General features: G+C 48.9%; 3 protein-coding genes across 6 annotated transcripts; 2 read left to right on the top strand and 1 right to left on the bottom strand.

Moving 5' to 3' along the window:
- Window positions 1–515: 515 nt before the first annotated feature.
- Window positions 516–5,887, bottom strand: DTYMK (deoxythymidylate kinase). The gene is made up of 5 exons (XM_048314513.1): window positions 5,749–5,887; window positions 5,047–5,155; window positions 3,772–3,862; window positions 1,597–1,794; window positions 516–1,057 (listed from the first exon to the last, which is right to left on the bottom strand). The coding sequence occupies exons 1-5, from the start codon at window positions 5,876–5,878 to the stop codon at window positions 947–949; spliced, it is 639 nt and encodes a 212-aa protein (XP_048170470.1). The 5' UTR covers window positions 5,879–5,887; the 3' UTR covers window positions 516–946.
- Window positions 5,191–14,627, top strand: ING5 (inhibitor of growth family member 5). 4 transcript variants are annotated; one of them, XM_048314512.1, is made up of 8 exons: window positions 5,191–5,209; window positions 6,628–6,699; window positions 7,418–7,584; window positions 8,876–8,987; window positions 9,794–9,887; window positions 11,106–11,241; window positions 11,402–11,463; window positions 12,028–14,627. In XM_048314512.1, the coding sequence occupies exons 2-8, from the start codon at window positions 6,672–6,674 to the stop codon at window positions 12,068–12,070; spliced, it is 642 nt and encodes a 213-aa protein (XP_048170469.1). In that variant the 5' UTR covers window positions 5,191–5,209; window positions 6,628–6,671; the 3' UTR covers window positions 12,071–14,627. The 4 variants fall into 4 exon arrangements, with proteins under 4 accessions (XP_048170469.1, XP_048170466.1, XP_048170468.1 ...); XM_048314509.1 differs by lacking the exon at window positions 5,191–5,209 and adding an exon at window positions 6,000–6,122; XM_048314511.1 differs by lacking the exon at window positions 5,191–5,209 and adding an exon at window positions 6,315–6,474.
- An 83-nt stretch (window positions 14,628–14,710) lies between these two features.
- Window positions 14,711–22,803, top strand: D2HGDH (D-2-hydroxyglutarate dehydrogenase). The gene is made up of 9 exons (XM_048314264.1): window positions 14,711–15,209; window positions 16,411–16,468; window positions 17,469–17,608; window positions 18,146–18,339; window positions 19,474–19,642; window positions 20,242–20,385; window positions 20,802–20,944; window positions 21,090–21,255; window positions 22,385–22,803. The coding sequence occupies exons 1-9, from the start codon at window positions 14,924–14,926 to the stop codon at window positions 22,657–22,659; spliced, it is 1,575 nt and encodes a 524-aa protein (XP_048170221.1). The 5' UTR covers window positions 14,711–14,923; the 3' UTR covers window positions 22,660–22,803.
- The last annotated feature ends 75 nt before the right edge of the window (window positions 22,804–22,878 follow it).

Here is a 22,878-nt window from a genome sequence, read left to right as displayed (position 1 = left end):
ATATTTACCTTCCTCTCCCTGCTCATGAATGTGTTCAATCTGCTTCTCCACGTTAGAGAGGATTTAGTCTGTGGAGATCAGAGCAGACCACCCTACTGGAAGGTGAGCTGAACTCTCCTGGCCATGCCCATCTCTCAGTGCCCCTTGCAAGTGATTAACATTCCAGTTTGTACTGGTGATTTAGGTGATTCATAGCAGGTCTGGTTTCAAACTGCACTGGGGTGTGTCAGGAGCCACAGGTGGCTATTCCTCTCATCTTGGCCAGTCTAAAATAATTTATGTGCTGCTTACCCTCCAAACTGGCCTTGTTTTGAGCTAATCCATCTATTTAATGCTCTTACTGCTCCCAGCAGTACACAGCTGGGGAGAAGGCTTGAACTCGCCTCTCCCTTTTTTCCACGGCTCTAGCAAACAGCTTTCCTTGGATTTAGTGCCTGAACTGCAGCACTTTCACCTCCCATATCTCCTTCTAGAAGATAAAGGATCATACTGAAAAAAAAATGCCCTATGCCAAATGCTTAAAAGAATAATTTATTAGCAAGTCTTCTACAAACTGGTTTGAACATGGAGGATGCATTTACTAGAGAGGAAGAATGATCAGACACATGGCAATTCCGCAAAAATGGGAACACTCTCTGTCCAGGGATGGCCCTGGGCTCCACACCCACATCTGAACTCCAGGCGCTAGAACAAGAACTCCTGATTGGGGAGGGAGGTTTTTAGGAAGAATTTGATACATGCTCATGGCATACTCATTTAAGAAATGCAGAAGGGACTATGCAGGATGGAGGGGAGGGGCAGATAGTAACAAGCACAGCAGCAGCATCTTGGACCCAGAATACAACACAGGATCTAAGCTGTAGCTGCTGGGATGTCACAGAGTCTTCCAAGTGCAGAGGATCCAAGAAGTGACCTTTCCCTTATTCTTTTAGACCTGTATGAAGTTTCATTTCCAGAGTTCGCCCAGAGGTTTATTCTGAACCTCCTGCATAGTTTTCTCTGCAATGGACTTGATTTCTCTGTGCAAGTCTTCAATGCTCTTTGAAGCATCCACTGTCTGTTTCCAAGATGAAAAAAAATACAGGATAGATACAGAGAATACAGAAATGTGTTACTGGACACCAACAAATGAGAAAAACCTTGTTAACATCTGCTCCCCCCATTACTCAATATTGTTATTCTTCCTGAGTAGTGAAATGAGCTAATTACACCTCCTCTCTGCAGTTTCTGGAGTGGATTTAGGAAAAACCAGTATGTGTGTAGGAACAGACATTTAAGAAGTAGACGTGAGGGTGGGTGAAGGGAAACAAAAGAAACTGCAGCTGCACGTTGTTTGCTGGCAGTCTTTGGGGTGTGTGACAGAGGCAGGTAAGCTAGGCATTCATCCCAAGTGCACAAAGAGCTGACCAGGGTGTCCTGGAACAGGGCAGTGCCCTCTCTGCCACATCTCACACTGCCCTTGGCTGGTCCCCAATGTGTCCTGCTGAGCAGAAGTGGGAAGAGGGGAGCACAGGGATATGACAGGCAGAATTTGGGAGCTCTCATTAGAGATCTGCACCCCGGTCCATGACAAGCCCATTAGAGTTATTTCCTCACCTTCCAGTTTAGGGTCTTGTCCTCCATTAAGCAATAGAAGGACTGGAGAACTTTCTCTTGGAAGGGGCTGGTCTCATAACGTTCATGTCCAAAGTTCCCTCGTTCCGCTGCTTCTTCCGGGCTTAACTGGAGAAACAAGATCAGGTCTGGCTTTGGGAGTCCAACATCAGGCTGTTTGCACCAGTCCAGGCAGAAGTTCTGTCCCAAAGACAACCGAGTTTGAGGTGAGACACACACAAAGACAGGAAAGCAGCAGGTTGGCTGGAGAGTGAGGTGGGAAAGGAACAGCCAAGGACGGCAGGAATCGCAACCTGAAACGCTCTGCACAGGCTACAAACTGAAAAGGTGATTTCGCAGCTTACCATGTGGGAATTCAGTCCTGGCAGTTTGGAGGCGAGCAGGTTTTGTCAGGTGTTCAGCACCTCTTGTGCCCATTTAAGTTGGGCAGAGCAAAAGCTTTTCATGCCTCTTCTGCAGAGCCCATCTGAGCTCTACCAAGGCACACTCTGAGCCTCCGCACAGCCGTTACCATTCCAACACGTGCTCAGTCCTAAAGAAAGCTGCTCCCAAACACAAACACCACACAGCTGCAGTGCAGATCTCTCTGAGCCCATGCAGGCTCCTTTCCAATACTCACCTACCCAGGAATTTCAGCCCAGACACAAGAGATGCAGTTTTCTCCAGCTTTGGGATTTTGCTGACAGATCTGAAGACTTCCATCAGGGCATGTGAATCCATGATGTTGGTGAGACTACAGAGGCTTGTCCACTTACTGCTCATCCACATCTCAGCTCCCTCTAACAGGAGTAGGCACATCTGCCCTCCAGTTTCTCCCCATATGTTCTGCATCTGGGTATTTTTTGGATGTATGTGCAGTGAGTTTTTCAATACCATGAGGGGGTAAGAGAAGCTGGAAGCCACAATGTCCTGGGTGTGAGCTCTGGCTGCCAGTAAGCTTTTGTGTTAGATATGGGCATCAACATCTCTCCTTCTTCTGGGAATGCTTCTTGAGTGAAAAAAATGCCAAACTCCATTCTTTTAAGAAGCAGAGGAGGTCCCTTCCAGCAGCAAAGGATGCCATCCCTGCTTCCCAAGGGTTGCATCCGCATGGCTGAGGATGCAGGTCACCAGCTTCTTTCAAAGAAATGTAGACACTTTAAGACACCCTTTCTACCCCACCAGAGAGTAGCAGAACATTCCTGGTTGTGCCTATGTGTATTTGGGATCATAATTTTGGGGTGACTCAGCTCGTGTCACATGTCATGGCTCCTAATTTGGGGCTTTTGTAGACACCTGCTTAGCACCTAAATGCTTCAATGCATCTGTTCCAGGGTTAAGCCCCAAGCCACACAATGTCCAGGGAAGCAGGAGGGTGGAAGAAGATGCAGGTGAGGGTGCAGGGCCTGGGGGCCTAGGATCTCCTCAGTCCTTCCAGGAAGCAGGGAAAGGCTTGGGCAAGAATGAATGTAGGTCACAACTGGTGCTGCAGGCATGGCTGGAGCTTCTGTGACCACAGGATACTCTTCGAGGATTGATGGCTGCTCAGCAGGAATGGGACACGTATGATGGAGTGGGACAAGAGTGTCTGTGCAGAATGGCTCAAAGGGAGGCTGACAGAACTGCCTTGTTCTGAAAGCAGGGACAGGCCAAAAGGCACAAGTGGGAATGCGAGAAATTCAGGCTAAATGAAGAAAATCACTTTTACTCTGAATGTGAGCAGAAAAGAACCCAGAAAGGAGTGGATATACATCCCTGGAGATACTCTAACCTTGGCAGGATGTAGGTCCAAGCAGCCTGCTGGAGGCTGGGCTTCATGAATTCCACAGGTCCTTTCTAATGTATGTGGTTCTGTTATGTTTCACAAATTCATGGGCCAGCAGCCTGAGCAAGTACAGAGAGTCTTAAATAAACTCCCAGAATCATTCTCCAGAGTCACACAGGTCAGCTTGCAGTCCAGCAGTCTGTCCAGATTTACAAAAAGTCACCAAGTAAGTTTCTCTGTTTGTTCTGGGGAACAATACCCTGAGGTTAATACCTGAGCTGAAACTTCCCTCATTTCCAATCCTCATTTCCCAGAAGAAGAATGGCCCCATGGCCATTCACACCAACAGCCTCTACCTGGAGCTGCTTTCCCAAACAGAGAGAGGGGCAGGGGCTGCTGCAGGTCTCACTCACCCCTTTGGCACTTGTGAAGGCCACTCCAGAGAAGGCGTATCTGTCAACCACAACCGTGATCCCCTGCTGTAGTTTCTCCTTCATCGTCGGTCTGAAACCATACAGGAGATAAAATAATAAAGTTCCATTCCTTGATAGTGACAGAAATGAAAGGAGTTCATCTAAAACTCCAAGTAAGTCAACATTTATGGAGATCACAGGCAGGGGCAGCTGTGATGCAGATGGCAGGTGAAGAGCTGTTTGTATTCTCCACCAGGCATTGACCAAACACCCTTTCATGACACCCAAATTCGGGGTGCCAAGCGCTGGGCACTGCTCTAGGCAGCTCCAGGGCTTACAGGAAAGATCACAGATTAATTATATTTACATGAACAGTTTAGTCCTCTTCCCTTTTTAGGTGGTGCAGTAGATTTTGTGATACGCTCTGCCACCTGAATTCACGACAGTTCTTCTCAGAGCTCACTTATCTGCCTTCTGTTCTCCCAGCTTAATTGGCACTGCCACTGCAGCAGAGCCAGGAAAGCTTTTCTGTAAACTGAGAACATTTTGAAATCTGTATTTCCAGGTAAGAACAACAGCCAACACCGATTTCCCCACCTCCACACACAAGAGTCTGTGACTAAAGCAAGGACAGCCAGTTACAGCTGAACATAGCCTTTGGCTAGAGGGGAAATTTGGGCACAATTCCTTAACCAGTGTCACTCACAGGGACTGCCTGGCAAAGCAAGTATCCTCAGGAAAGACAGTAAATTCACAGTCTAGGCTGGTTCAGTCTCAGCTCCCCAGTTCTTTAATCCAGTAGAGCACAGGAGCTGGAAATATGGCACCAATGATTCCAAAAAAACAAGCTGTAGGATCTGATCTAAGATTACAATGGCAGGGGATAGATGGGATTTTGGGAAGAAATTCTTCACTGTGAGGGAGGTGAGGCCCTGGTACAGGTTGCCCAGGGAAGCTGTGGCTGCCCCTGGATCCCTGGCAGTGTCCAAGGCCAGGCTGGACAGGGCTTGGAGCAACGTGGGCTAGTGGAAGGTGTCCCTGCCCATGGCAGGGGCTGGGATGGGATGGGCTTTAAGGTCCCTTCCAACCCAAACTATTCTGGGATTCTATGATTAAACCCAAAGCTGTAAGAGCCCTTAAGACACCACTTCCAGCCTGTTTTCCTGTCTGAACAGGAACGCATTCTCGCGCTTTCTGTACCCATTGCAAGCTCGAACCGTGGGGGATTCAACACCACACATTTTTCTTTTACAACTGAACAAACATCATCTTTACACGTGTTCCCAGCGGTTGGCAGAGAAGAGCAGGTGAATGGTGTGGTCCTCCAGGTTCTTCTCCCTCCCCAGGTAGGAGCTGATCAGCTGCCCAATCTCTGTGGTCCTGTCTGTAGGAAAGAAAGGGAGAGGATGCAAAAGCTGCCCCAAACTGCTCTTCCCAGGTGGGTGTCCATCTGTCTTGGGGGTCTGTCTGTTACGGGTGGGAGGTTGGTCTGACCACGGCAGGGTCTGTCTGTCATGGATGGGAGAAGGTCAGTCCATCCAGGGTGGGAGTTTGTCACGGGTGGCAGGAGGTCTGGCCAGGGGGAGGGGTATATTTATTTGTCACGGGTGGGAGAACGTCAGTTCATACGGGGCTGGGGATCTACCTGCCTGTGACAGGTTGGGGGGAAGAGGTCGGTCCATCCAGGGGGGAGAATCAGTCTGTCTGTCCGGAGTGGGAGGGGTCTATCCGCCAGTCGCGGGTGAGGGGCGCTCGCTCTATCCGGGCGTGGGGGGTCCATCTGTCACGGGTGGTCGGTCCGCCCAGGGTGGGACGGGTCTATCGCTCAGGGCCGGGGGCGGTCCCTCTGTCCAAGCGTCAGGGCCCATCCGTCAAGTGTGGGAGCAGCCCGCGAGAGCCCCCGGACGGCACCCCGCCCCGTCCCCGGTGCTCACCGCGAGCACCTGGCTGCCCGGGCCGCTCCCAGCCGCGCCGTACCCGGGAAGCGGATGAGGTCGGCGCCGTGCCCTGCGGCCCGCAGGGCCTCCACGAGCCGCCGGCCCTGGGTGCTCTTCCCGGCGCGATCCACGCCCTCCAGCGCGATCAGCGCCCCGCGCCGCGCCGCCATGCCCGCCCGCGCGCGCCCGCCAGCCGCGCGCCGCCCCGCCCCTTCCGCCGCGCCCGCCAATCGCCGCCCGCGCCGCCCCTCATGAATATGCAGCGCCAACGGCGCCGGCGGCCAATGGGCGGCGCGCGGGCCGTGAATACGGGATGAGGCCGCGGGCCTTGTCATGCGGGCCCGGCGGGCGGCGGGGAGCGGCGCGCGGGCCGCAAGATGGCGACTGCCATGTACCTGGAGCACTACCTGGACAGTGAGCGAGGGGCGGGCGCGGCCGAGGGGCCGGGACGGGGGCCGGGGCGGGGGCGGCGGGATTGGGGCGGGGGCGGCGGCGGCGGCGGCAGCGCGGGAATTAAAACTGCGCCACGGGCAGCGTGGGGGGGTGGGGGGCGCGGCCCTGTGTGTGCGTCATCAGCGGGCGCCGCGCTACGTCATCGGTGCGCGCTGGGGAGGCCATGGCGGCTGTGGGGGTCAGCCGGGCAGGGGCTCCCGCTCCCCTTCCCTCCCTGCGGTGGGGCTCCCGCTCCCCGCCCTCGGCTGGGCCCCGGGGCCGCGTCAGCGCCCGCCTGCCAAGGCTCCCAGCACGGTGCTCAAGGTCTGCTGAGGTGAGCGGGCGGCTCATGGTACGTGACTCACAGGATGGCTTGGCTCAGGTTGGGAAGGACCTTAAAGCTCATCTCGCTCCAGCCCCTGCCATAGGCAGGGACACCTTCCATTGACAAGGTTGCTCAGAGTATTTAGTAGCGTTTCTCTTACAGGTATTGAGAATCTGCCGTGCGAGCTGCAGAGGAACTTCCAGCTGATGCGGGAGCTGGATCAGAGAACAGAAGGTACGTGCGGGCATTTCAGCAAGCAAAGGCCGAGAGAACCCGGCCTGAAGGATGGGAAGAGCCCAGTGAGGCTGGGCTTTGGAGGATGTGTCTCTCCTCTATTGCTGTCCTTTTCTCAGCCCGAGTGCTCTGCAGTGTTTGTCTCTTTCCTGTGAGGATACAGCTCACATCACAGGGCTTGATTTTGTTGTCAGTTTAAATTCACAGCTCTGCGATCACTGTACTCAGTGGCCACTTGGATGGCTTTCCTTCCACTTATTTCCATATCTACCAAGTTCTAGATTCCTGTGTGCCTTGCAGGACCATTTTTTTTTCCTTTTTGAAGCTTTTGTTGGTATCTGGCTGCACGCTAACGATTTTCATTTTGAACCATCAGAACAGTGACTGCACCACAGATAAAATGTTCTGCGTGTGGAAAGAGAGGCTGCAACTTGTGAACCCATGGGTTCAGTTTCTGATCTTAACTGTGAATTGACTGCAAATTAACTTCTGAATTAGCTGCAGAACACTTGAGAAAGCAGAATCACACCACAAGTGTCAAAAGAGTGAATACCTTTAACTGAATTGCTTTTGTTTTTAAAAAGCAAAATGCGTTCAGGAATTGAGGGGGGTGTAAAAGCTCTCAGGAAGGGCCTCCTAAATACCACGAGGAAGTGGAAAACCAAAAATACCTGCTTTGGCTGGCAGGTCTCTGACGTGTACCTCGTGTGTTTTTCAGACAAGAAGGCAGAGATCGACAGCCTGGCAGCAGCGTACATCGAGTCAGTGAAGAACATGGTACCTGAGGAGCGAGTGGAGCACCTGAAGAAGATCCAGAGTGCCTACAGCAAGTGCAAAGAGTACAGCGACGACAAAGTGCAGCTGGCCATGCAGACCTACGAGATGGTGAGCCATGGAAACCACGGGCATTCTCTGGAGCGGTGTACGAGGAGATACCTCGCAGTGTCAGCTTTCTCTGGCTGGTTTTTTTATGGTTTTTTGTTTTAATGTCTTACCTAAACAAATTGGGAGTCTTCAAGCATATGTTTCTCACTGTTGCCATTCCCAAAAAGCCTTCTCCTGTGGCACCAGGTTTCTCTTTTGCTGAAGAATTAGTGAGTTTGTCCCCCTTGGAGGTGACTTTATCAGTAGTACTCGTCTGCTGTGTGATACTGCCAGTAAATTTACCCCACTCCCTCCTCCTTGGCTGCTCTCTGTCACTGATAATTTATTTAGGGCTGGTCTTAGTTGAAAGCAAAATTGTTTTAAGCCAGCTGCTGTACTATGTTGTGGAGGAGCAGCAGGAATTCTGCTCGATTGCCTTGGTTTATTGGGTGTCAAAATTTCGTCAATGGACCTTGTGAGAAAATCCCATTTCTTAAGATGCAGCTCTCCACTTTTTTTTTTTTTTCTCCTGTCCCTTGAATAATTCTTCTCTCCAGGTGTTTCACCCCACTGGATGAAACTTGAGTGAGAGGAATCCTTTTGACTGTGCTAAGTGTTTATTGTCCAGCTTGTAGAGATGCTTTGGGTTTTGCTACAGCTGCAGTAGATGTTTTATTGCCATCAAATACTGCAGTAAAGGAAATGCTGTCTCAGGAATATCAGTGCCCTAGATAACTAGGGAGCTCATTTGATGACAAAGTATTGCAGCAGCACAGTTTGGGGGTGGTGGATTAAAATCCCTGTCCTGAAAGTCACTTTATTGCAGCCAGGGTACTTAATTAATGTGTGTTGACTTGTTATTGAGGATTGTCAACCTCTGCCTGTATTTATTGCTAAACTTCTTTGATTCACATCACAGTGGAGTACCAGCGGAAAACTTGACACATTTGAGGGACTGTATTTGAATTTTGAAATTTGCAGGGACAAACCAGTTATTTCAGTGTCTCTCATCTTGTTCTGTTCTGAAAATCATTAGTCTGAGTTGCTTTGACTCTCCTTCATGCTGCCTTCCTTTCCCTTCCTTTCTGCTCGCTTGTAGAGGGATTGGCTCCTCCTGCTTTTGCCTCCTTCATTCCCTTTGTGGGTGCCATTTCCGTTTTACCAGCCTGTACCCCTTCCATGCCTTGCTCTGTGGTACCACACTGTTTGTGCTGATAACAGCCACTGTTTCAGCCCTTCCTGTTTTCGTTGGGGCTCCTATTTTTTGTGTGTGTTTCTTTGTAATTCAGTTTGTGGTTTCCTCTTGGTGCAGGTGGATAAGCACATCCGCCGGCTGGATGCAGACTTGGCGCGGTTTGAAGCTGATCTCAAAGATAAACTGGAAGGCAGCGACTTCGAAACCCCTGGATCTCGAAGCCTGAAAAGTGGGTAAATTTGATACAATTGAGAGCCTTTTCCAGCACTTGGAATATCAAACCAGGAAGGCTGAGATGTAAAATAGGCTCTTATTTCTGGAGGAAGGAAAGAAGCGCACCATTCTCTGCTTGTTTTTAATGCTCTTCAAAATGTTTACAGTGGGCAAGAGATGAAGAGAAATGTGGTGCTGGGATCAAACTTAACTGTTGCACAGATCATCCTGAAGTTGTTCATCCTGGCTCTAAGGAGAGTGCTGTGCCAAAACTGCACTGGTGTGTGTAACAGTCTTAGTTTCAGGAAAAATTAGGAGTTAAAGGAAGATACCAGTTTTTACAGTGTATGCTGAAATATTGTGGGTTTACAGTGACACTGAAATGTGGATACAGCAGCACAGCACAGCTCGATGCCTTTGAACTATGAAATAAGGGGTGGGAGCAGGGAGGTGGAGATAAAAGTTATGTTAGTTATTGAGTAACCTATTAACTGTGTTTAAGGATATACTGAGATTTGAAAAAAATTACTGCATGTCTAATCAAGTGTGATGCTGTTTATGACTTGGGCTGACGTACTGCAGTGCTTTATTGCCAGAACTGCAAACACAAGAGTTTGGTGCTCAGTTGTACTTGTCAGTTTGGTGTATTTTTGGCTCAAAAATGCATTTCAGTCAGCGTATTCAATTACATGTATAATAAGGATTACTCAGTTACATATGAAATAGGGATTTCAAGAAAGTAACTGCATCAAAAGAACAACAGCTGGGGATGTTTCTGCCACTCAAATAGGCTGAAACAATGGGGTTGTTTTTCCTTTCTAGAGGGACGAAGTCAGAAAGACAAAAGAAGCTCTCGTGGTCGAGGCAGGAGAACATCTGAAGAAGATACACCAAAGAAAAAGAAACTCAAAGGAGGGTAAGGCAGGGCCAGGCACAACTCCAGGGCCTTGGGCTTGGCACTTCATGAATTTTCCACAAGCTCGTGTTACCCTATTTACGACTCGTGTCCGGATGGCGAGCGGTGTTAAGAGTGCTCTGGTCTTACTCCATTTCATTAATGTCCTGCTTAGGACAGGCCAGCATTGTTAATTAACTCCTTGGTTGGCATGTGGAAGCTCAGCATGCTTGGAACACTCTGACTGGAAGGACAGGATCAGCCTCCCTGTTGCTGTTGGCAAGCTGGGAGAAAATAGCTTTGATTTTTGTCACAGAGCTATTTGTAACAGTTGTTTGTGGTCTTGATGGTAAAAGAAACTCACTTGTCCATCAGGACAGAAACTGATGTACTGCTGTTCTAGAAATCTTGGAGAATTTTGGGGGTTGTTTTCGAAGGATAGTGTCCTAGGTAGCCTTGAATAATCTGATTTGGTTTTGAGAGGCAAGGAGGAAAGCATGTCCCCTCTCTGAGACGGGATTTCTATTAAAGGGGCTCGGTTTATTCTGATATTTTCAGCTGGCTAAATGGAGGGACAGGAAACTTAAAAGTAGTTTCTATGGACTGCTACTGGCATGTCAACACACCCCTGTCAGAGAAAGAGGGTTCACTCATGCCTGACAGTGAGAAAACATGTCTATTAAAACAGGCTGGGGAAAAACTCCAAACAGGTTATTCTACTCACAGCCAGGAGTGATCTGTGTGATAATTTTGTTACTTTACTCATGACATCTACAAATCCCTCTCTTAATTCTTTCTAGTCATACTGTGATCCAACCTACCTTATGATTTTAATTAATGGACTGTGGTAATGAAATATAAACTCTAAAACAGGGTCATGTGGTTTAGGGAAGATACTGTAAAACACTAATTTTCCCAAGTAGGATTTAGATCTTGGAAACATCAAATCCTAGAATGGTTTGTGTTGGGAGGCACCTTAAAGACCCTCCCATTCCAGCCCCTGCTGTGGGCAGGGACACCTCCCACTAGCCTGAGTTGTTCCAAGTCTGGCCATGAACACTTCAGGAATGGGGCAGCCACAGCTTCTCTGGGCACCCTGTGCCAGGGCCTCCCCACCCTCACAGGGAAGAATTCCTTCCCAATATCCCATCTAACCCTGCCCTCTGGCAGTGGGAAGCCATCCCATTGTAACACAGTGTTGTCTGAGTTGTTTTGTCCTGACTCTGTCCTTGCCCACAGGTCTGAGTTTGCTGATACCATCCTGTCAGTGCATCCCTCGGATGTCCTGGACATGCCAGTGGATCCCAACGAACCCACCTACTGCCTGTGTCACCAGGTGTCCTATGGAGAGATGATTGGCTGTGACAACCCAGATGTAAGCACTTGAGAGATGATTGGTTTTCAGATGTTTGTTGCCTCCCACCCCTGTACAATCCGAGGAGGGGGTCCTTGCTCGGTTAGCTCATACCAAATGATGGGAACGTTTGTGAATCACTAAGAATCTCCCCTGTGGGTTTTTCCTTTCTCTTTTGCAGTGCCCAATTGAGTGGTTCCACTTTGCATGTGTGGACCTGACCACCAAACCAAAAGGGAAATGGTGAGTGGGACAACATTCAGCTTTGGGATTTTTATCAGGCTGCAGTTTGCCTCAACAAGAATTAAAACCCTGCTGTGAGCCTGGCAGAGGAGCTTTGCTCTTCTCATCAGAGGGTTTGAATCCAGTGTGATGGGGGATTATGTTTGAGGGTAGAAGATACAAGACAAACCTTGTTCTTAAAATCCATTTCCACAGAAGTCTTAGGTTCTGGTGGGAGCAAAACTGCCTGATAAACAGAGCAGGTTTTAACCTGAGGCTTGTGTGAACATGGACATGTTACATCTGAGGTTTGCTGTCACTAGTTGTGGCTGTGCTTAAAACTGAGAGACAGATAACTCTTCATTTCACTTCTGGAGGAATACTTTGAAGACTTCTCAGGGTTCTACCTCTGTGCTCATCTTGGGAAGGACCATGGGCTTGTTATTTTTATCTAATGGACCATTTTAATCAAATTAACAAGTTGCCAGTTAGAAGCAGGCTTATTTGTGCACAAATATTAAAAACAGTTTTTGGGCTCTGTGCTGTTAATTCCAGGAGCTAATTACTGCCTCTTTTTTCTTACAGGTTTTGTCCTCGTTGTGTTCAGGAAAGAAAGAAAAAGAAGTAAGGAGTAGAGGGGAATACACCACCGAGGCAAGAAGAATTTAATATATTCCTTCATCCATGTTGCAATATTACCTTTGATTATTTTTTGTTAATCTATCCTCCATCTTTTTCCGGTATGATATTTAATTATCCAGTGGCCAGTTGAAATTCCTGTTCTTTCCTAAGACTTTGGGAGGGAGTCCCAAATCCATTTGCCACGGAGATTTTATTTATGTTAGTCTTGCACAATAATACTGAGAGAGGGTGTTGCCTTTTCTGGCTGTTTCCATTTCCCTGAAGATTCTTTAAGTACATCACTGTGAAGATGAAACCTACAGTATTCTTGGAGAGAGAGACAGAGAAGGTCAGATTTATTCACAAAATAAGACGAAGGCCTGAATTGTTAGCTGTGATTGCCTGTGTGGCACCTGGGTAAATCAGGAAATCAGGTTTTAGAGAAAGGCTCCATGAGGACACTGTTTGTTCCCATGATGGCATGGCTCTGCTGTTGAAGAAGGCCATTCAGGAATGTTCCAACAGGACTTCTTGTCTTTTTTTTTTTTTTTTATGGGCCACATTTGCATGTTCTTGACTTCTTTAGCTGCCTTTTCAGATGATGAATGTGAATCCTTGGATTAGCACAGTGTCAGTGGCTGCAGCAGAAGGGAGAGGGGAAATCAGGAGTCAGAAAGCAAAAGTCTGTTTTTGCCTTCCTCTGAGATACAGTGGATGCAGAAGTTGAGGGAAGAGCAAAGTCTTGCCTTCATATCTGTCTCCTGCATCACGAGGCTTACTTGCCTACAATGAAAGATGTAGTGAGGAAAGGTGCCTGCAGGGTTTCCTCCCTGCTGGTGGAAGGAGGAAAAAAAAAGCCCCAAACTCATGAACTTCGCTGGCTCTGGTCCCTGGTGGGTGTTGGTGGCAGTTCTGTGCAGGGCTGTGTGCTGCTTTCCCTACCAGTGTGCAGAAGCTCCTGGTACAGACTGCTGGAAAGGCATAAAGAAACTTCCAGATAAACTTCTCTTCTGCTGAATAAATAGTACAGAAGATTAAAAACACTTCTACTCAGATTCTGGCACGTGTTCTCAAAAGAAAGAAGGCTTTTCCTGTTGCACTGAGCCTCTTCCTCATGTTTTGCAGTGAAGGAAAGTAGAACACAGCTCCTGCCACTTCACTCTGTGGGGCTTTTTGCTTGCTGCTGACATAGAAGAAACCTCTCAATCGTGAGGCAGCTTTTCTGTGAACATTGATTTATGGCAGAAAAAAAGGATGGATTTTAGGAAAAAATCCCCATCTTCAGGGTCCTGTTATTTCCAGTGTGATGTTGCACGTGTCTTTACTACATTGCATCACGGAGAGATGAAGTTTGCAGAGTTCTGTGCATGAAAATGCACATCTGTGATGCACATTTGTCATTGCTGCCGTGGAGTAGCACGTGGAAAGCAGGCAGGGAAATTAAAGCTGGAGTGCTGGAGGGAAGGAGGAGGAACAGCACAGTCACACAGGCCTGGAGTACAGCGAGCCCTCTTCTCCTGCCTCTTCAGGAGAGCAGATTTGTGATACCTCATGAGCCAGCCTGTAATCCAGTCACCAGTGGGTGAGAGCTGCTCCTCCTTCACCCACTGTACTGGCCTGAGTGGGAGCGTTGCTGTGTCCTGACAACCCGTGTCGATGCTGTTCCAGGTTTTGTTTTCCCCTTCCATCCCATGGTATTGTAGATAACTTCTTTTCCCTTTTTTTCCCTAAGGCTCTGTTAGTACTGGTATTGCCATGGATTAAGCATTTGATTTGAAACCATCTCAAAATTCCACTCTGGAGATGGTGCTGGAAACATGCCGTGAGGGAAGAGAGCAGCTCTGGGTGAGCCAGTGTGGAGCTGACTTCCCTCAGCTCCAAAATTCTGGTCAGGTAGGATAACAAGACATGTTTTTAGAAGTACTTTTGGGGCTTTGAAGAGTATTTTCCACTTGAACCAGCAAAGCAAAAAGGAAAACAAGCTCTAGAAGGTAGAGCTCTCAAAAGGAAGGATAATTTGCTAGGAATTATGAATAGTGTGAGGTACAACATTCTCCTCTTCTTTACAACATCTGTGATGTGTAGAGCATCTGAGATCTGATACCAGCAATAAACTCTCCCACTGGGAACATGCCAGTGCAGGGCTTGGATGGGCTCAGGAGAATCTGCTGCCCTCTTAGGCCTGGTTGTAGAGATTTTTTACGACTCCTTGTAGACAGAAATACCAGCAGCCTTCATTTTTGCTTACTAAAGGATTTAAATCTTCTGACTTTTGAATGTACAGTGTTAAATGTTTCCTGGAGAAGGGTGATCCCTAAAGGAAAGTCCCAGTCAACATTGCCCAAAAAAGCCCCGCCAGAGGCCCAGCTTTACTGCAGCTCATCTAAACTGGAGGTCGAAACCGACTTTCACTCAATTACCCAAAACGAGAGGGGGGGGCGGGGAAAAAAAAAAAAGAGGAATGTAAAGTTTAAAAAAAAAAAAAAAAAAAGAAATGTATATCTGTATTTTTGAATCTTGGAGATGTTGGATTATATTATAAATAAAGTATTTTTGGGAATAAATGCGTGAGGATTGGGGGGGGGGGTGCGGGTGCTGTTGCAACCTCCGGCCGCCAGGGGGCGCTGCCGCCCGCTGGCGGCTCGGCGTGAGGCGCGCCGCGCGTTCCCGGCGCTTCCCGGCCACGGAGCGTCCTTGGCATCTCCCGTGCCCCGGCATTATCCCGAATTCCCCACTCCCTCTCCGCGCTAACCCCCACGGCGAAGGCTGCGTGGCGTTGCGGTGCCCCGGGGCTGTGCGGTGGCAGCGGCGGGAGAGACTCCCTGAGGCCGCGGTTGTTTTTTTTTTTTTTTTTTTCCCCATGGCTTCCACAGCCCTGTGGAGCCGCGGGGCCGCCTGGCTGAGGAGCTGCCGGGGGACGGCCCTGCAGCGCGGCCGCAGCCGGGAAGCCCCGGGCGTGCTCCGGGGAAGGGGCTGCTGCCGGGAGGTGGTGGCGACCTGCGAGCGCTACGCGGTGCGGAGGTTGCCCTTCGCCCGGCTGGCGGACGGCGATGTGGCCTTCTTCGAGCGCCTCATGCCCGGCAGGGTCGTCACGGGCGAGGAGGAGGTGAAGCCCTTTAACGTGGACTGGCTGAAGTCGGTGCGAGGTAAGCGGAGCTGCTGCTTGTGCTCGGTTGGTGAAACTTCCTTCCTGCCTCTGTTAATTACCGCAGCAGTAAGTTTGCCAAAGGAAGTCTTATCTTTATTTATGGCGGATCACATCTGTACAGGCTGTAGAGTTGGAAGGGACCCGTGAGGATTATCGAGTCCCAACTCCTGGCCCTGCACAGACACCCCAATAATCCCACCCTGTGCCTGGGAGCGTTGTCCGAATGCTCTGGCAGCTTTGGGGCCGTGCCCATTCCCTGGGAGCCTCTTCAGTGCCCGACCGCCCTCTGGAGGAAGAACCTTTTCCTGATATCCAGCCTAACCCTTTCCTGACACAGCTCCAGCTGTTCCCTAGGGTCCTGTCACTGGTCACCAGAGACCACATGAGTGCCTGCCCCTCCAAAATGAGTTTTTCCTCATAAAAATATTCCTTTAAGAATTACCTGGTACTTGGTAAACTTATAGGCTTTCATTAAAAAAAAAAATTTAACTCTCTAACTTAATAATTAATTTTTTCCTGAGACAAATTGATTCACCTAAGAGTTTTGATTGAACCTCAGAGGAGAATATGAAAGCTTTTGGGAGACTTGAGTGCAGCCTTCCAGTACCTTAAGGGGGCTTATAAAAAGGAGGGAGAGGGACTTTTTATACGGGCTTGGAGTGGCAGGACAAGGGGGAATGGCTTCCCACTGGCAGAGGGAAGGGTTAGATGGGATACTGGGAAGAAATTCTACCCTGTGAGGGTGATGAAGCCCTGGCACAGGTTGCCCAGAGAAGCTGTGGCTGCCCCAGCCCTGGAAGTGTCCAAGGCCAGGTTGGATGTGGCTTGGAGCAACCTGGGCTAGTGGAAGGTGTCCCTGCTCATGGAATGAGATGAGCTTTCAGGACCTTGCCAACCCAAATCATCCTGTGATTCTAAATCAAGCATTGTGAGTTCTCTGTTGGCTTCTGTTAAAGATTCCATGAGAATTTAAACCATTTCCCATTGCCCCCAGTGGCAGGCAAGTCTACCTATACATGCAAAGTTTTTGCAGGGCTTAAAGGGAAAGGCTGCTGTTGAAATGTTTGTTGTCAAAGTGGTTGAAAATGCCTAACGGTGGAGGGAGCATTGTTACTTCCCACCTCATGCTTTCCCACCTGTTTCTTTCTGACCTCTGCAGAGCCACAGCTTGCCTTGAGAGTCCCTTGCTTTCATTGCAGGCTGCAGCCAGCTGGTGTTGAAGCCACAGACAACAGCAGAGGTGTCTCAGATTCTCAGGTAATGTGGACCTTTTCTGCTGAGCTTGGTGCTGAGGAAACTTGGGTTGAGTCAGGGATGATCTGGCAGGTGAAAGGAACTTGTAGGTGTTCAGACACCAATTCCTTAAGCACTGGAGTTGCTGAGGCAGTTTTCTTCATGACTTTTCTGTTCTGATAAATGACTAAAATTAGCTATTATACAGGTGCTCAGAAAGGAGAAGTTTTGTGAAAGATTCAGGAGGGTCTGTTTGAAACGGTAAAGAAGGTTAGGGCAGAACCAGGCAGTTTGAGGATCTGTTTTATCCACATCCCGTGGTTCACTGGTGTGAGCACAGCTCTGGTTGGGCAGTACTGTGCCAGATCACTGTTTGGCTGAGGAGCTGAAAGCTGCAGGAACCTGCTCCTGGCTCTGTTAAAACAGGAATGCAGAGCACAGGAAAGGCAGGCAGGGCTTCTCAAGGGACTCTGGTGCCGTGGGGCTCTGCGCCATCCCTTGTGCGGGAGCTGCTGTGAGCTCAGAGAGGATGTGGTGGGTGGTGCTTGGCAGGGATGTGGCAGGTGGAGCAGCTGAGGCACAGGTGCACATTTTGTTGCCTACATGGCATTAATTTCTTGGAAGGAGGAGAGCAGTCATGTCTGAAACCACTGCCAGAGGCTGGCTGTCAGAGCCCACTGAGGAGCCCAGGCTGTTAACACAGTCTGCTGCAGAAACAGCTTCTGTAGAAACATAAGCAGTGCTTTCCAGGCAGATGGTGTGTGCCACATGTGTAGGTACACACGGGGCTAACCCCAAGTGTTGGTTCTTTGCCCAGCGCTGGGCTGAGTTAAGACAGGAGTTGCACTTTCTCGCTTTGTCATTGAAACTGTCTCCTTGCATCAGTTTAATCTTTCGGTGAAATGCTGCTTAATTTTAAGGAGCACTGTCACAACAGTAGACGTTCATGTAGAGGTGAAACTTCACTGACAGACTGATTATGGCCTTTAAATGTGTAAAAATTCAGAAACCTTTTTCCTTCCAGGTACTGCCATGAGAGGAACCTGGCAGTGAACCCTCAGGGGGGTAATACGGGCCTTGTTGGGGGCAGCGTTCCTGTCTTTGACGAGATCATTCTCTCCACTGCTCTCATGAACCAGATCGTCAGCTTTGACAAGGTGTCTGGTAAATATTCCAGAGATGTGAGGCACAGAAATGAGACCCAAAACAGGCATTTTCCTGGGAACAGATAACAGCAGGATCAGCAGGGTTCAGCCCAGCAGCATCATAAGGAGGTTTGTTTGAATTTGGGGCGTTAGGGGTCAGGCTGGTGTGAGTATCTCTGTTCAAAGAAAGATAGCAACAGGCAGAATTTAAACCATTTCCCATTGCCCCCAACAGCAGCCAAGTCTACCTATACATGCAAAGTTTTTGCAGGGCTTAAAGGGAAAGGCTGCTTTCCCTTTAAGGCAGAGACACGCGTAATGTGGTTGTGTTTTACGAGTCCGGAGTTGTGGGTCACCAGATGTTGAGGCAATAACAAAGCTCCCTGAGGCTTGAGGAGGGGGCAGTTCCCTGCAGCGTGCACAGACTCGTGCATTTAAGCTGAATCCCGGGAAGTTTTGAAGGAAGAGATGGTCGCATCTGCTCATACTGCTCCTGCTCCTTGAGGAGGCACCTTCTTCTCGGCCATCAGCTTGTAGCAGGGCGTTTCTGTTGCAGGGATCCTCGTGTGCCAAGCGGGCTGTGTGTTGGAGAGGCTCAACGAGCACTTGGAGGAGCAGGGGTTTATCATGCCACTCGACCTGGGAGCCAAGGGCAGCTGTCACATCGGGGGGAACGTGGCCACCAATGCAGGAGGCTTGCGGCTCTTGAGATACGGCTCTCTGCGAGGGACGGTGCTGGGCCTGGAAGTGGTAAGGCGAGTACCTGGCAGTTCCTTTCTGTTTAATCCTCTGCTTCTTACTGCTTCCTGTTCTTCTAACTATCCAGCACACAGCCAAGTTCTTCTCCAGGCTTCCACTCTTAACTTTTCCTTGTTGGTCTCTTTTGAGAAGGGTCACCACATGTCTTCATGCATGTAGCATGTTATTGCTGCTGCAGTTTCCAGCTTCCTGACTTCCAGTGCTTGCTGACAGAGGAGGTGTTAGGTGGTTTTCTAGTCCAGACAAGTGAAAAGAAGGTAGGGAGAGATTGGGGGATCCCAGGTTATCTGCATGGAGTTGGTTCCTCTGAGCAGTGGGTCTCTGGAACACTCTTTTCTAGTGGCTGCTCATTTGGATTTTAATAGAATCATAGGATCACAAGCTGGTTTGTGTTGGACAGGACTTTAAAGATCATCTTAAGGTTTAAAGCTCACCCCATAACAGAGCTGTCTGCTTTGGGTTCATTTGGCTGCTGGCTGTGTCCTAGAGTCTCTGCTGTTCCTCAGCTGCTCCTGTCCTACAGGTGAGTGCCTTGGGGTGTAAAGGCTGGATTAGGAGTTCTAAAGGTTTTCAGGGCTGGGGAGCAAAGTATTAATGGGAAAAAATTTGGGCAGGGAACAAAAGCATGGCATGGTTTTACTGTGTAGGCTTAGAAAGGAAAGCATTTGTCTCAGGTCAGTTTCGCTCTAGTGTCAGAATAGCCATGAATAACCTCTCTTGGAGATACTCAGCCTTGATTTAAGGCTCAAGTGGCAGAGGGTTTACTTCATTCTGCTTAACTGTTCACTGTTTCAAGTAGCTTTCCTTGTTTCTGCTGGATAATAAGAGCTAGGGCTGCAGAGAGTGGCTGGTCTTCTCCACCACTAGTAAGAAAAGCAGAGCAAACTAGACCTACTGTTATTACTTGTCCTGATGGAAGGAGAGAAGTAGGAGGGAAATACCTACTCTGTCCTACTCAGGTAGGATATAGAGGGGGGGAAGAGCTGGGGCTGGACAAGCAGTGTGGGCTGCAGCCGTGTCCCTGTGCTCCAGGTGAGTGACACTTCCCATCAGCTTGGTCACAGGTAAGTTCATGACAGCACATTCCTACCCAGGTGCTCTGACTGGGCCCCTGTGTTCCCACAGGTGCTGGCTGATGGCTCAGCTCTGGACTGTCTGACCTCTCTGCGCAAAGATAACACGGGCTATGACCTGAAGCAGCTCTTCATAGGATCCGAGGGGACCTTGGGAGTTATCACTGCTGTCTCCATACTCTGTCCTCAGAAGCCTAAGGCTGTGAATCTGGCATTCCTAGGTAGAAACTGATACTGATGATTTCACACCTGAATTCAGAGGCTGGGAATAGGGATGGAGAGGAAAAAGCACTGCTCAGCCTGCTGAGCTGGACTGCCAGCATCAGCTGGTTTCTGGGTAATAGTGTAGGGCTCTGTGCTAAGTAGGGCTCTGTGCTAAAATACCTGTGCAGATACTTAATATCTGTTGAAATACCTGCAAGGGCAGGTTGTTCTGTAAGGAAAGTGGAGCCAGGAGCTCAACAGGGTGAGGAGGCAGGCGGGACAGTCCCCTCACTGGTGAGGGCCTGGTCTGACAGGCTCAAGAGGTGAGCAGAGCAAGACTGTGACAGTAGGCAGGGGCAGCCACCATCCAGGAGTCAGGTGGGCAACAAGGTGACAAGGCAAGGCTGAGAAGTCACATCTGCAGGTCAGGCTCTGGATCAGCAGAGTACATGGCCAGGCACAGCTGCTTAAAAGCTGCTTTTGGGTGTCCCTCAGCAGGTCCAGAGTTGTTTGTGAGGGAGCCTTCATTGAGAATTGTTTACTTCTCAGAAACTTCAAAAGGGTTTGGGGTGGTGTCTGTTTTTGGTCCTGATTTCTGTCTGTGTTCTGTCTGAAGGGTGTCAGAGTTTTGCTAAGGTTCTGGAAACATTCACAACCTGCAGAGCCATGCTGGGCGAGATCCTGTCTGCTTATGAGTTCATGGATGAGAAGTGCATGGAATTGGTTGAGAGACATCTCAAGCTGTCCAGCCCAGTGACAGGTACCAGTGGCATTCACACTGTAGAAGGGGGCACTGTACTTCTCGGGGATTTTCAGGCTAGTTTTAAACACTTTTAAAAAGTGACTAATTTTAAAAAGTTGACTTTTTAAAAGTTGGCGATTGTGTGGGCATCGCTCATAATTTTTGTATCTAGTTTATCCATTCCAACCACCTTTTATCTTTAAAGATGAGATTTTTTTACTTGTATGTGTCATCACAAAACTGCTAGCTTTCTGGAAAGTGTTTGCAAAAGAAAAGATAGAGCATGTCAGTGAAGTGCCCTACAGATAAAAGACTGCCCTCTCTGGCACCAGAGAGTCTGGGCACATAACATGTGGGGAAAGCTCCAAAACCTGCCCTGAATTCCTCTGTTTTGCTCCAAGGCATCTGCTTACTTTGTTCTCCCTCATTCTCAGACAGCCCTTTTTATGTTCTAATTGAAACTTCGGGCTCCAACTCAACCCATGATGAGGAGAAATTGAACAACTTCCTAGAACAGGCCATGGCTTCTGGTTTGGTCACTGATGGAACTGTGGCAACGGACGACAAGAAAATAAAGGCAAGTCAGCATTTCCTCTTCCACAAATCTCTTTGATGTGGATTTGTGTTTTATATAGGGAAGTGTTCAGACTGATGTTTGGTATATGCATGGAACCCAAGAGCTACTTGGTTTATATGGATTTCTGTGATCCTTGATTCCTCAGATGCTGTGGAGCCTGCGGGAGAGGATCACCGAGGCCCTCACTCACGAGGGTTATGTGTACAAGTATGACATCTCTCTGCCTGTGGGAAAGCTCTATGACCTCGTGACTGATATGAGGGCTCGGCTGGGCCAGAGTGCCAAAAATGTGGTGGGCTATGGCCACTTGGGTAAGTGGGGGTGCTGGGAAAGGAGGTGATGGCCCTTCTGTGCTGCAGGTTTCACTGTGCAGCGATTTAGTGAGAGGCTTTAATAGAGGGCTGTGGAAGAGGAGGGTGCATCAGGATCTTTGTGTTTGAATTTCACTGCTTTCAGACTGTTTTCCATACACTGATGGCATGTTGCTGGCCAGTGAACCATGGAACTGGTCATCTGTGTCTTCTTGCTGTGTACTTTCTATTTAAAGATGTAATTTGTTCAATTGGACCATCAATTTGGTTGATGTACTTAGACACATTTGGCAGATAACCACTTTCTTGTCCAAAGTGATTAATCCTCCTGGAAATCAATTTTTTTGTGAGCCATTAACCCTCCGAGAGAGAGAGAGAGAGAGAGAGAGAGAGAGAGAGAGTGTGATGGTGATAAAAACCATGGAACACTCTTGAGCATACTTGATTAAGGATCATTTGAAAGACACGTTGCATAACAAAGGCTCCCTGTGGTAGCTCTTTGAGGACTAAGCTGTGTGTTGTGAGGGTTTGCTAGGATGCAGGAAGAGGTTCCTGCGGGAGGAGGATGAGTAAGTTGTATTTATCTTTGTGCGTTTTGTCTTTCGGAGTACCCAGCAACTCTGTGCCTAATCAAATACTGTCACAAGCAGCAGCAAAAGGAGAAATTGTTCTGCTTTCTTTGTTTCTGTTGACATGGTGCCAAAGTGCATTTAGAGCATTGCACAAACATAATAGGGAGAGAAAAAGTGATGAAGGGCCACGTTAAAACCTAATGATCATTATGAAATGCCATTGGGGAAGTCTTTGTCATGGCATCACAGTGGTGGCACAATCATTAATGCAGCACAGTGGGAATTTTAAAATCACAGAAGTCGGAGTTTGAAAGTAGCTTAACTTGGAACCCTTCCTCAAATATTGCACCGGGAGCGTGGAAAAGCAAAGATCCTATTTGAATTATTTGTGCACGGAGAGGCTGATTTTTGTAGGACAGTGAGCTTGCCCTTTTTGCACAGTTTGCAGACTAACAAAGGCCCTGTTGTTTGAGAATGTGGAGGAGCCAGGAATGAGTATCCATTGCAGGGCTACCAAGTTTTTCTCCCAGACCCACCTGTGCAATGTTTTCTTCCAGGAGATGGGAACTTGCATTTGAACATCACGGCGGAGTCCTACAGTCATTCCCTGCTGGATGCCATCGAGCCTTTTGTGTATGAGTGGACTGCAAGATGCAGTGGGAGCATCAGTGCAGAGCACGGGCTGGGCTTCAAGAAGAAGCAGTTCATTCAGTACAGCAAACCACGCGAGGCAGTGGTGCTCATGCAGCAGTTCAAAGCCATGCTGGACCCCAAGGGGATCCTCAACCCCTACAAGACGCTGCCCTCGGCTCTCGAGAGCAGCACGTGCTGAGGAGCCAGCAGAGCAGGGCAGCTCCAGCTCCGTACCTGTACTTGAGCCATAAACACACTGGTGGATCAGCAAGAGTGTGGAGTGCTGCGTGTTTGATTTTGTTAGTGGGATGGAACCAGTAAAGAAATGTGGTTGCTCTTTTCAGGGGTGCCTGCTCTTGCTGAAGACCACACTACTGGGTTTCCTATTTAGTCTGAACATTGAAACCAAACATGGCGA

Source organism: Corvus hawaiiensis, chromosome 10, assembly GCF_020740725.1.
Source record: "Corvus hawaiiensis isolate bCorHaw1 chromosome 10, bCorHaw1.pri.cur, whole genome shotgun sequence".
Lineage (NCBI taxonomy): Eukaryota > Metazoa > Chordata > Aves > Passeriformes > Corvidae > Corvus > Corvus hawaiiensis.
The sequence above is the reverse complement of the archived record's forward strand: the minus strand, read 5'-3'. Positions and strand labels throughout refer to the sequence as shown.

Bases quoted from the DNA above. Each gene is read 5' to 3' on its own strand.
- D2HGDH (XM_048314264.1), top strand. From the start codon at position 14,924: ATGGCTTCCACAGCCCTGTGGAGCCGCGGGGCCGCCTGGCTGAGGAGC. The intron at 15,210-16,410 runs GTAAGCGGAGCT...CTTTCATTGCAG, and splicing joins CTGGCTGAAGTCGGTGCGAG to GCTGCAGCCAGCTGGTGTTG. The intron at 17,609-18,145 runs GTAAATATTCCA...TTTCTGTTGCAG, and splicing joins CAGCTTTGACAAGGTGTCTG to GGATCCTCGTGTGCCAAGCG.
- ING5 (XM_048314509.1), top strand. From the start codon at position 6,086: ATGGCGACTGCCATGTACCTGGAGCACTACCTGGACA. The intron at 8,988-9,793 runs GTGGGTAAATTT...TTTCCTTTCTAG, and splicing joins TGGATCTCGAAGCCTGAAAA to AGGGACGAAGTCAGAAAGAC. The intron at 11,242-11,401 runs GTAAGCACTTGA...TCTCTTTTGCAG, and splicing joins TTGGCTGTGACAACCCAGAT to TGCCCAATTGAGTGGTTCCA.
- DTYMK (XM_048314513.1), bottom strand. From the start codon at position 5,878: ATGGCGGCGCGGCGCGGGGCGCTGATCGCGCTGGAGGGCGTGGATCGC. The intron at 5,156-5,748 runs GTACGGCGCGGC...TCTTTCCTACAG, and splicing joins CGACCTCATCCGCTTCCCGG to ACAGGACCACAGAGATTGGG. The intron at 1,058-1,596 runs GTGAGGAAATAA...TCTTGGAAACAG, and splicing joins ACAAGACCCTAAACTGGAAG to ACAGTGGATGCTTCAAAGAG.